The 12,546-nt window shown below is 41.2% G+C and overlaps 1 protein-coding gene across 1 annotated transcript in view; it reads right to left on the bottom strand.

The window, feature by feature from the left end:
• The window catches only part of CACNA2D3 (calcium voltage-gated channel auxiliary subunit alpha2delta 3), a 983,089-nt gene that overhangs the window by 196,492 nt on the left and 774,051 nt on the right, over positions 1-12,546 (bottom strand). Inside the window, 1 exon segment of the mRNA XM_049777717.1 lies at positions 4,235-4,318. Within this exon segment, the coding sequence (XP_049633674.1) occupies positions 4,235-4,318 (84 nt within the window).

The raw sequence follows: 12,546 nt of genomic DNA, 5'->3' as shown, positions 1-12,546 counted from the left end.
GGATAAGCAGTCTGTGGACATTCAAGCAGTTTTCATCATAGTATGGCTGACAAAATAAAGGTTGAGCTCTTGTTCAAAGTGAAGCTAGTCACGTGATGACTTGACCAGGCTCCCTGGTCTCTGAGAACCTTCCTCTTACCCAAAACTCTACGTATCCATGTCAAATGTTCATCCACTGAATCTATGCATTTGAGTCTCTTGAACAGATATACAGATGCAGAGGAAGTCAAAGCAGCTCGCTGGCCACTCAAAGTGGCCTCTTCCTTAACAGTAACTCATAATGTTTGTTGGTCCCACTTCCAGATCCTTGGGAGGTCTACACTACCCTTCCTTCTATATCACACTCTCGAGAGAGTCATTCACTATTAGGGCTTATCTTATAAATATAAAATTATAGATCACTTTACCTAATAGTTTTTTTCTTTTTATCTGCATCACAACACAGATTTCATCTTTCTTGCTGCACAGTGTTATGCATTTCTGGGCCCCTAATAATAACAATAATAGTAATGATGGTGATTAAATATATAGTTCAAGAAAGAGAGAAGTATCAACATAGTCAATTCTCATTTTGAAGCAAACATTCAATGAGAATATAAAATGATGGTGATGCACAAAGCAACCAATTTAACAAATCTACTCTCTTTTTTGTTTTTGGGCCACTACCCGGCGATGCTCAGGGTTTTACTCCTGGCTGTCTGCTCAGAAATATAGCTCCTGGCAGGCACAGGGGACCATATGGGACAACCGGGATTTGAACCAACCACCTTTGGTGCTGGATCGGCTGTTTGCAAGGCAAAACATCGCTGTGCTATCTCTCTGGGCCCTACTCTCTTTTTTTTGTGCAGTCCTCTCTCTTTCTCTTTATATCACCCACTCACTCTCTCTTCATCTGTAGAAATAATTATTTTTCATTATGGAATTTTGGGAATGACTAAATGGTAGTAAGTTATAAGAAGAAAGTATTTTTTATTTCTTTATCCAGGGTAATGTATAATCAAATGATAAATACTAGTTTAAAGGTATTTTTTAAGACTTTATGAAAAAATGAACACAGATCTCAATGTGTGACAGGAACCTGGGTGTTGCTCCACAGAGTTTTCTCCAGATTTGTCTCGATACTGAATCAAACACACAATGCCAAAACCAGCGGGGGTGGGGAGGGGCAGAAATGTCATTCATCTTTCTCTAAATGGTTCCTAGCTTTTCTCTTGTTCTCTTATTAATTCAACCTAGTCTACTTTTCACTTTTAGGACTAGAGTTTGCTACTTTTTTTCTAGTTCTGCTACTCAGAACTCAAAGTCTATGCTATATAAACGTGTACATTAAATTCATCAGGGTGGGCTGAGAGATAGCATGGAGGATAGATGCAAGGCATTTGCCTTGCATGCAGAAGGATGGTAGTTTGAACCCCGGCATCCCATATGGTCCCCTGAGCCTTGCCAGGACCGATTTCTGAGCATAGAGTCAGTGGGTAACCCCTGAGTGCTGCCGGGTGCGAACCAAAAAATAAATAAATAAAATAAATTCAGCAAGGTACTGACAAGTGACATAGGCTATTATATGTCACAGAACTTTAGCTGGTTGGGGCATGTGAGGCTGTTTCTTCCCATCAGCATTGTCCTTACTCAGATTTTAAGTTAGTACACCCTACATTCTAAAGCTTAATGCTAACACTAGTGTATAGGCATACAGAAGGCATATAAAGTGCTTTTCACAGATCTCACAGACATACACCACACAGATTTCACAGTTATCTGACCTATAAAGTGAAAATTTTTAGGACACAAATGATGATTTGTCAAATACATTGGTAGTGAAGGACTTTGTTTTTCAAATAGTTTATCTTCCACAGATGACAAGACATCCAGAAACCAATATGTGCAGAAGGACACTGTATTTACTGTTCAAATGCAGTCTTCTGAGTTGGATAAAGTGAAGGGCTAGGGATTTCGTGAGAGAGGAAGCTAGAGCAATGAAAGAAGCATATCCAGACCATTATATGTGAACAGATAGAGCCTCTCCCTGAAAATGATCTGAAGTTCAGGGGATGAGGAGATAACCTGAGTAATACATCTCTTTAGAGAATGCACGATAGGAGACATGAGTGTCATATCAGGCAATAATTACCAGAGGATCTTACTTCCTCAATGGGGCATGCCGAAGTAAAAACTTGCATAATCCGTGCTTTTCCTATGAAGGAAATTTGAAAAAGCGGGTGAGATGGAGAAGCAAGTGGTGAGAAGTTTCGAGCATTCTATAAAAGAAACCACAAAGGAAAAAAGGATGGAAAAACATAGGGGTCAAGCAGGTCTTAGGAACATTGAGTGGAAATCATAATGGTCAGCCCTAAAATACCCAACCCAAAGTCAACGACAAAGAATCAAGAGACCCAAACTCAACAAGCTAGACACAAAAGGGACCTGTGACACTAGGCGGTTCAGGGGGGCTCAGGGGCGAGGTATGCGATGCATGCTGGGGAACTCTGATGGAGGAAATTCAACACTGGTGGTGGACTGGACCTAATTCATTGTCACTATGTACCTGAAATACAACTGTGAAGGACTTATAATTCACATTGGCCTCAATAAAAATAAAACAAAAAGAGTGAAAACAATGGAATGCTCCTGGAAAAGATTTTTGAGATGACTTAACCCCTGTATATTCACAGAATATTTATTAATGATGGTGGAAGTTAGATGATGATGGATGATGATGTGGTGATAGTCAACTATGATTATAAATATGTGTCACTCATAGAATGTTCATGAGGGTCCACAGGACAATGAATGTAAGCACTTCGATAGCTTTAATATTTATTGCTTCCCTATAATGTAAATGTGATTACTAAACATATTCATTTTACTGGTAAAAATATAAAGAACAAAAAGAAAAATGGAGGTGTACACCTTGCTGGAACATTCCCCAACAGCCAATCACAGTGGGGATATTTGGACTTGACAGCCTCATGTTCAGGTTATGCTTGTTCCCACTGTGCTAACCTGATTTTGGAATGAGTAGATTGGAAAGGTAGGGCATGTCCATGCACTTGACATTATAATGTTTACAGAAAAAAGACATGAAACTTTTTCGGGTCGTTGAGTTGGGCATGATATCAAGACATAGGCCCATGTGGAACAAAATGTGGATGCAGAAGTGACTCTTGTCATCAAAAGTGTTTTGATTCAACTTGGATCTAGGAAATTTAAGATACAGAGGAAGTAGAAAATAGGTTAAGTGTCTAAAACATATTGAGTTTTGCATTTTATTAGGCCGATAAGAAAGCCATAAGATTTATGATCACTGAGATATTCCAGGGAACAGAGACCTAGGAGGAAGGAGAGAAAAATGTTTCAGCACTAGGATCTGGGGTTCAGGTGGCCTTTTTCTGGAAGGTGACAAGAGCCCAGTCTGGAATTGAAATTGGCTCCCCTTGACGTAATTTGGAAAGTAGGACCCGAGGCAGGGAGAGATGGGAGCAATGCTGACTCAAGCCTCGAGAATGTAAGAAAAGACCCCAGACAAATCAGAGAAGCCCGGTCTTGGCATAGAGACACCCCCCCACCCCATAAAAAGGAAAGAGTGAGGATGCAGCTGGGAATACCTGGGAAGTTACGATTTAATTAAGGACAGTCCGCCTGGATTCACACAAAGGCAGCCGTGTCTAACAAATCTGATTTATTGAGGAAGTAGCAAGAAGACTGACGGGGTTAAGTCATGGGCATAAGGAAAGCTTTTGATACAGTACTGAGGGCTGAATCTGTGTGGAAAAGAAACACGTGAGCTATTGCAGTGTGTCCTAAAAGGGGGTGTGTGTTCAGAAAAGGGGGCTACAGAGCCCTGGATTTCTGTCTCAGACCCTGAGCAGTACCGACCTGGGCCTCACAGGCAGAGCCTGGCTACCCAAAACATTTTCTGTCATGTGGAGAGTGGGCCATTGACTGAGGGTGGCAGCACCTCCTGCCTGCCACCCCAACCAGCATCTCCTGGGTCAAAGCTCTGTCAGCTGCACTCTGCCAAGAGAAAGTTTTGCAGGTTGTGTTGAGGAGAGTGCCAAGTGGTAGGAGAGTTCTACACAAGTCCAAATGTACTTTAAAGGTCTCTGTCTCTCAGTCTCTCTGGGGCCTCTGATTCTCTGGTGGGGACACTCTGCATATTCCTAGGGCAGTCTCCGGTACAGAAGAAGACAATAGGGGACCCATTCTTTGTCAGGCTCCAAAGCCAATCACTTACCACATCATCCCGGTCTTCCCACTCCACCTCTGAAAGGTCAACGCTGCTATAGTCAGGCTTCCTTCGCTTTTTGCCTTCTTCATACTAGTGCAGGGGAGAAAAAGAAGGTATGTTCATGATATGTTTTAACCAGGGCATTCTTTATGCCTCCAAAGCCCCACTTTCAGATGGGCACTGTTGCCCACATCCTGTTGTCACTAGTACGGGTGACTAATCTCACTGAGGCCTGGTCTGAGGGAGGAAATGGCTAGAAATCCAAGGTCACATGCCTGAAAACATCTGAACTGGGAGACGTTTCCACTGTTTAATTGTCCTGGATTTACCTGAAGTTGTCCTGAACTTGACTGTGTCCTGTTTTGTATGTTTGTTTGTTTGTTTGCCTATGTGCTGTTTTAACATTGTGTCTGATGAAACATAATGTAAGGTTTTAGCTTTCTTAGATGGGCATGTGTGCGGTAGTGGAGAGGTTTGTTCTATTTATTTTAAATTTGAAAATCACACAGAAAATTTTTTTCTAAAGTTCCTTTTGACCAAAAAAAATTCAGTAGTGACCATTTGTGTTTTGTAGAACTCACATTCACTGCCTATCTCCAATTTACCTCCTGTTTTCTGACTATGAAACAAAGACCTGATCACTATAATTGGGTTCTAATAGCTTGTGCTATTGGAAACTTTTGGGTTCAGCTTGTGCTATCAGAGCCTTTTGCACACACAGAACACACACACACACACACACACACACACACACACACACACACAACTTCCCTCTATCTCTGCACAGAGCTGAGCAGGGTTTCTTCACCCAGTGAAAATGTGGTTTGGGGAATTATGACCATAGTTAACAGTCATTAGCACATTTCTCTGGAGAAGTTGGTGAGTACATTAAAACTTGGAGGAGTTTTTTAACACCCCCAAAAATGCTATGTTAGTCAGTCTGCATGCTGGAAATTCATGTGCCTGAATCTTCCTGCATCTTGGGGCCTTTCAGGTTGGTTATTGGGGGGTATTTATAATGTAGGAAAGTCTGCCCTCTACTGCAGGCTAAAGACAAACAATCCCCTTTTGTGGATAAAAGACAAGGTTAATAGCATGTTGGTAAAATATGCATGTAGGTAGTTACTTTTTTGTTGTTGTTGTTGTTTTTGTTTGTAAAATGAAATTTGATTTAACTGAGATGCAGCATCCCTGTAAATAGTCTAAAAATTTCAAAATACAGATATCCTTTTGGACATCCAGCTAATAAACATAGACAGGAGCTAAAGGCATACCCAGCATGAAGGGGAGGAGAACCCTTGTTGTTACTCTGAATAAACAGACCTATGGGCACCTTCCAGGAAAGAGAAGCCACATAGGGCTGGTGCAGCTCTAACAGGACCTGGCATTTTTTCCTACCCCCTTTCCATCGCTTTCAATAACATTTTAGAAACTCTCACCTATCTCTAACCCCCACCATCCAGGAAGACCACCTCACCTCTAAGGGCAGTGGGCTCTGACCACCCCAGTCAAACATGCTTCCACTCCCTTCTCTCAGGTTTCCAATTAATAGACGTTCAGGGTCAGTTTTATGACATCAGATCCACTCCAGATGAGGAGGAAGGGAAGTGGTTCCCTCAGAAGCCAGTATAAATGATAGCAGATTTGCAGTTGGATCCTGTTATGGAAAGTTCCTGTGTGCATGGGAACTCTGGCCCTCTGGAGAACCAGACAGGGGCTAAGCAGGGGGAATAGGAATGAGGTCAGTCAATCCTCTACCTGAGTCTAACAGAAAGGAGAGGGAAGCTTAGAGAGAGTCCCCTTAAGAAGATCAGCTCCCAGTGAAACCTCTGTTACCTGTGCCCTCAAATTTTAGTAAAATGCATTACTGAGAGTCAGGAGACACACTAAATGGACACAGCGATTTTGAAGGTATAATATTCAAAATTGCTTGGCTAACCTCATAATAGACCTAATATGTTATTTGTGGGGAAGGGATTCTTTGTTTCATCACCCCAAAAAGCTCCTTTGTTCATTTATTGAACCTAGAGTTATGGGACACCTAGAAAGTGTGAGGTATAGAGAATATAATGTCAATTCAACAGAGTTTCATTCTTTTATAAACTCTTGCTTATAGTTTATCACAGTAATAACCTGCCTCTGTAAGGTCAATTTATGACCCCTGGTGTATATGAAGAAAAATGAGCTCTAAGAAGTTCAATAAAACTTAAATAATAAACTAACAAAATCATAGAGCTTAGGAAGGTGGTGCGACCTATTCCTAGTCCCTGGTTAAATTTTATATCTTAGCCTTGTGATGTTTTAAATGTTATTTAAAATTAATAAAACAACAACAACAACATTTTCTAGAGCACCAAGTGTTTCTTTATTTTCACTAAGAGTGTCCAACTCTCCTGTCAATAGTGGTTTTGCCATTTACTGCTCTTGCGTCTAAACAAGGCATGCAATACTACAAGCTTTCTTTATATCGGGTGCAAACAGAGAAAACAATAATGCTGTCAAAGCAGTTGGTTGAGGATTAAATACTATATGAAAAACATCAGTCCCAATTTGTTATAACGCCTCAAACTGTAGCTTTTATGAGTCTTGAGCAATTTAAATTTGGCAAATATATGGACTATTGCACACAATTAATTAATATTTCAAACCCGTAAAATGAAAGAGGCACATTTATTAATTAGGCAGGTATTTATCTGTTCTGCAAATATTAGGATGGAAGGAATTGTTTGGTGGAAAATGTGATGTCACTGAAAATCTCATGTCTTCTACTAATGTGTTTTGTTTGCTTGAGTTTGTTTGTTTGTTTGGAGGCCATACCTGGTGGTGCTTAGTGGATTCCTGGTAGTGTTCAAGGGATCATTGGGTACTGGGAATTTAGCACAGGTCTCCTGCATGAAAATTATGTTCTCTGGTCCATTGAACTATCTCTCTGGCCCTAATCCTAGGATGCTTCTTACACATCAATAGATTTTTAATCAATACCTAGTTGGGATACTCAGAACTCTTGGGAAAAAGCTCCTACTGAAGCTAAAAAATCCATATTGTTTTAGATATCATTTGGCAAAAGAGAAACCCTCAGACAATTCTTAACTTACAGCTAGCTATGGGGTTGTTAATGGCATTTATGGCAATCCATGCATTACCCCACTGAAATCCATGAAACTTGAATAATTAAAGAATTAAAGAAATAAATATTTTCCACTAAACTGGTTGATAACTGCAATATTCCAGAAAGTCCTTATAATTTAGTTTCATTAAAAAAAAAAAAAAAACATAGAGTACGAGGACTACTTCCTCTGAAGTTCCATGTTAGGAATGCCTCTCTATTGTGCCTGCCAAACCAGGTGTGCGAGATAGGTCTGAAACATGCTTCACATGGGTCATTATTAATGAATGAGTCACCTGAGAATATAATAAGTAATGCATCCGTTTGATCACTTTGAATGAAAAAAGTAAATGTCAATAGGACGTTGCATGAATTAGTTCAGAGTCAATGACTGAATTCCATATAAAGGTCCCAAGTTCACCTTTATCTTGTCTTCCTTTTAAAAATCATATTAGAAGACTGGAGAGTGGATTTCATTAGGAAGACTCCCATATCGTGGGTTGTCACCAACGATTCTTTCTATTTTCCATTTCTGTTTTTATTTAAAGAATTCTTGAGACTCCAACGTTTAGGAAATAAGAATCTAGGGACCATAAGATTTATTGCTTATTTAGAGGCACACAAGGGACCTGAATATTTGAAGGAAGCCTACAAAGTTCCAGGGTTGATTCAAGGATGAGAACATAACCAGGCCAACCCCAGTAAGACTCCATCTGGGAGACTTTTCTGGATTATTCAAAATGGAGCACTCCAACTTCTGACATAGTCAAATACTAGGATGTGAACTTGGAGTCCTCCTAGGCCTTTTTATCCACCATTTGAAGGGAGTCTTTCTTTATCTTTGAAGAAAGAAACAGTGGAGACCGGATATGTAGCAGTCTGAAAACATGATATGTTAATTATATCAAGTGTTCCTAAGCTGTTACTATTATTATTATTAATTATTATTATTTTGGTTTTTGTGTCACACCCTGTGCGCTCAGAAGTTACTCCTGGCTCTGTGCTCAGAAGTCACTTCTGGCAGGCCAGGGGGCCCATATGGGAAGCCGAGATTTGAACCAACATCCTTCCTGGGTTGGCTGCTTGCAAAGCAAATGCCTTACCGCTATACTATCTCTCGCCCCTGCCACGAACCTTTATAAAGCTGTTTTGAAACAGACTTGGGTTTCAAGCACAACCCATAGCACCAGGAATCAGCATGTATACATCAAGCGCCTTTATGCGGCTCTCAGATTTGAAAAAGAACCACATGCATTGTACATTGTAAGTAATATGTTCGCATACTTTGGTTCTTGTGTGATTATTGAGGAGTCTGTGACTGACTTGCAAATCGTCTCAATGCCAATCAAGTTGGTTGACGGCACCGGGGTGTGGTAATTCCGTGTACCTGCTGTCCCCAGAGGGGACATAGTGAGCCAACATGTAAGAGAATGACAGGAAAAGAATTAAACTCCCCAATCTCCAGCTTCTGAGCCAGATCTCCCCTACACCATGGGATTTAGTCTCGGGCAAGCCAGGTTCCCCCAACCCCGCTCCCTCTTTTCTCCGCGTGAGGATCTCGTTACCCAGCTAAGGCATTGTGTATGGCATTTGTTAGTGTATCTATAATCTGTAACTTCCTTTGAAAATGTGATTAACGAATTGCAAGCAGTTTCCAAAGGTTTATAAACAGATACTTTGAGAGCCACAGGTAGGTTTGTCGTTTTTGGTGCCTGTTTTATGAAAAAAATATGTGGGGGGAGAATTTAATAAGGAAAGATATTTTGTGCTATGAAATACTTTGAGGTGGGGTTTCAAATAAAGGCCAGATGTGGTGAACACACAAACCAGCTTGTGGCCCAGGCGGATGGGACGAGGAGGGCACCCTCGGAGGAGTAAGCCAGAGCCAGGCAGGGCATGCTCTGGTGCCAGAACTTTCCTGGCTGTGCTGAATTGTTTAGAGCTAAATGCTATTTTGCATTCCCTGCAGACTGACTTTGGAAGCAGAATGGATGTGCTAAAGTGACGGTCATGTTCGTATTGGTTTGGAAAAATACAAATAGCTTGTGGATTTTTTCCTTTGCTCTCTGGGGGAAGGGGCAGCGGAAATCAGCAACACACACCCAGGTAGCTCCTGTGAAACAAAGACTATGTATGCTAATAATTTTGTGCCACCCCATGCTGCCAACAGGAAGGAAGGAAGTGGGGGTGGGAGGCCCAAAACAGGAATGGAAGAAACTTTGCCCAAAGCGAATGCCATCTGGGGAAGAGGCGGGTCCAAAGGCCAGTGATTCAGCGAGTGTCTGGGCAGATGTTTTTCTCTTAAGGCAGCACGGCATTCTGCTGGCAGAACATTTGCCACCTGCAACCAGTTCCGGAGTCTCCTCTTATCTCAGGGGCTGCTAGGGCCATTTTATAAGAAGGAAAATTGGTGGGCTTGATACTCGTTCTCTTCTATACACCACAGAACAGGGCTGATCAAATATTGTCTGTATCATTCCTTCATCCATTCTTTAATCTCCTCACTCAATTGTTTGTCCAAGTATCCATAAATGACTGTAGAACACTATAAAATTATCAGCCCAGAGGCAGGCGCAGGTGAGCATTGGAAATCACAAAGAAATTGTGTGAAAATCATCTCCTCGCCTCCAGTTCCAGTCCTGATAGAGACCAAAAGGAGAGTCTCAAAGCTAGGTCCTGAACAAATTTTAGATTTTCATTAAATCTCTAGATCCACAAGCTGTAAGTCTGGGAACAAGACATTGTTCTGACCCCCAAGACACACAGCTCAGAGACAGAGTCGTATCACTCAACTCACCAGCCTATGTTGTGAGGTCAATTCTTGAGCATAGAATTTCTTGGACCTAGAAGCTTGAAAACATGCTTGCTGAAACTACTGCTTTCTCTGCTAACTTAGATGTCACAACCTCTCCCACCACCACACACACACACACTAGAGTGTATCTACCCAACAAAACGGTGTGAATAGTATATGGCTACTTAATCAAATTTATATTTCTTCCAAGTGGAGGTTCAGACAGGCTTTTTGATAGATATTTTTTCATTGTCAATGTGAAAAGGTCTCAACTGAAGGCATGAGTTACTCATGAACCAGGGTCATCCAGCCAAGCATGGCTTGACAGAGTGATCAATTGTCTCTTGCCCTAGGATTTTTTCAAATCAAGGTGTTTGATGATCACTAGGCATGTGGCTACAGAATGGGCAGCCAGAGTGCTGAGGTCAACCATCAATTTTCTGGTTGCCCTCTAAACATTTGGAACAGTGGCCATTTTTCCTGATCAATTTATGAAACAAAGGGGTCGTCACAGAAAATAATGTCCAAGATGTAAAAGAATAAAATATGTCGTCCTCACACTCCCACCTTGCAGAGATCACCATCTGACCTTCTGCTATTTCCAATGTCCCCAAAGCATACATATATCGAAGCTTTTACTGATTTTAGTTTTCAAATGTTTCTCGAACCAGGAATTGACAATAGATTATTTTCCAAACGATTGCATTTGGAACAGGACAGATAGAGTCCATCAGTTCGGACTTTGCTTTGCACATAGACAACTTAGGCTCAATACCTGGCATCTCATAGGGTTTCTCAGTCCTGCCAGGAATGATTCCTGAGCACAGAGCCAGGAGTAAGCCCTGAGCACCAAAGTCCTGGCCCAAAATTCAAAAGTCGAACAAAGAACAAAAAATAAGAAAGCCCTCTAACTGACTACATTTAGCCAAAATATTCCCTCAGCTTCAAGGGAGAGTAGATGGAATTTATAAATGGAAAAAAAAATGTTGGCTTCAGCAATGCATGTTAGTTACGTGAGGACATGACCAGTGGCCCATGAAGTGAGTACTCGAAGCTAAGTCAGCTTCGATTCTTAACCTCCTGTTTGTACCTCTTGCCTTGTTCCTGAGGTGCTTTCTTCTCTGTCTCAGGGCCTCATCTCAGAGGGTAATTACCCATACATACAGTACATAGGAGATGAATGTGAAGTCTGAATAACCTTGTGAAAGTCCAGTGTCACCATTCACGAATGTCTCTATTAGCTGCTGACTCATTTTGGCTGAACTGTTATTGACCTTGATAATGAAGGAAGCAAGAATCAAGTTTAGATTAAGGACAACTATGATTTATGGTGGGAACACACGAGCAAAGCGACATGAAGCGTACCTGCTCTTATTGTATCTCATTTGTAGAAAACACAATAACTGACTCGGGGCTTTAGAGACCCCTTGTGGGCCTTGATGATAGCACTGAAGCTGGGCTTTGCTTTCCATCAAAGCAATGCTTGCTACCTCAATGGGAGAACCCCACAATAAGCCAGACTTTTCTAGATGAGATATGTCACTCGATGACATCGATATTAGGCCAGGAGAGAAATTCCGGTGAATAGATATCCATCAAGTTCAAGGGAAAATGAGAATCTCAGATACACTAGAGGGGAACAGGGCCATAAGGGTGTGTCCAGAAGCAGCTTGAAGGGAAGGTGGGAGAGAGGAAACGGGGCATGTTGAGACAGCAGCCTTTTCCTTTTTCTAAAAGGTACTCTGCTCTCATTAATTAATGTTTTTAAGTGTCTCCAAGATGAAAAGTTCTACGTACTCTCTTAGGATCATTACAACATCCTTTTGATCACTGTGTAACTAAAGCAACTTTGGTATTTCTTAAAAAAACAACAATTAACAGGCCTCTTTGAAAAGTCATGTGACCTTTATCTTAATCAGTGTCCTGAATTGTGGTGAGTCACCCTCTGTGTGTGGGGAGGAGAGGGCCCAGCCCATTCCTGGTTCTATAGGTCAAACCTGGCTGACTGCATCACTATTAAAATTCCCATCCTCTAGTCTAACAGCTAGTTCAGTTAGTGATAGAAGGGAGTCAAAGAAATGAAAAGTAGCTGAGTTGAGTGCCATCAAAGGGATAAAAGCAGGGAAAATAAAGGCAGCGGACAGTGTGACTCCAATCCCCCACTGACTTTTCAGGAGAAAAGGTGAGGGTAAAAACAAAGTGCCTCTCACCAGAGAAGAAAAACATTTTCATCAACTAAAGGTACCTGGTACCTGAAGACAATCACTCTGATAGGTTGGAACTTTACATAAGCCTTCTAAAGTTTTCTGGGAAGTTAAAAGTTCTTTTTTTTTTATAATTGAAACCCAACTGCAAACATGTTAGTAATTATGGTGCTTAAATAAAGATATTATTAAAAAAACAAAGAGTTCTAGTGTT

Source organism: Suncus etruscus, chromosome 7 (genome assembly GCF_024139225.1).
Source record: "Suncus etruscus isolate mSunEtr1 chromosome 7, mSunEtr1.pri.cur, whole genome shotgun sequence".
Lineage (NCBI taxonomy): Eukaryota > Metazoa > Chordata > Mammalia > Eulipotyphla > Soricidae > Suncus > Suncus etruscus.
This window is presented reverse-complemented; position numbering and strand designations above follow the sequence as displayed.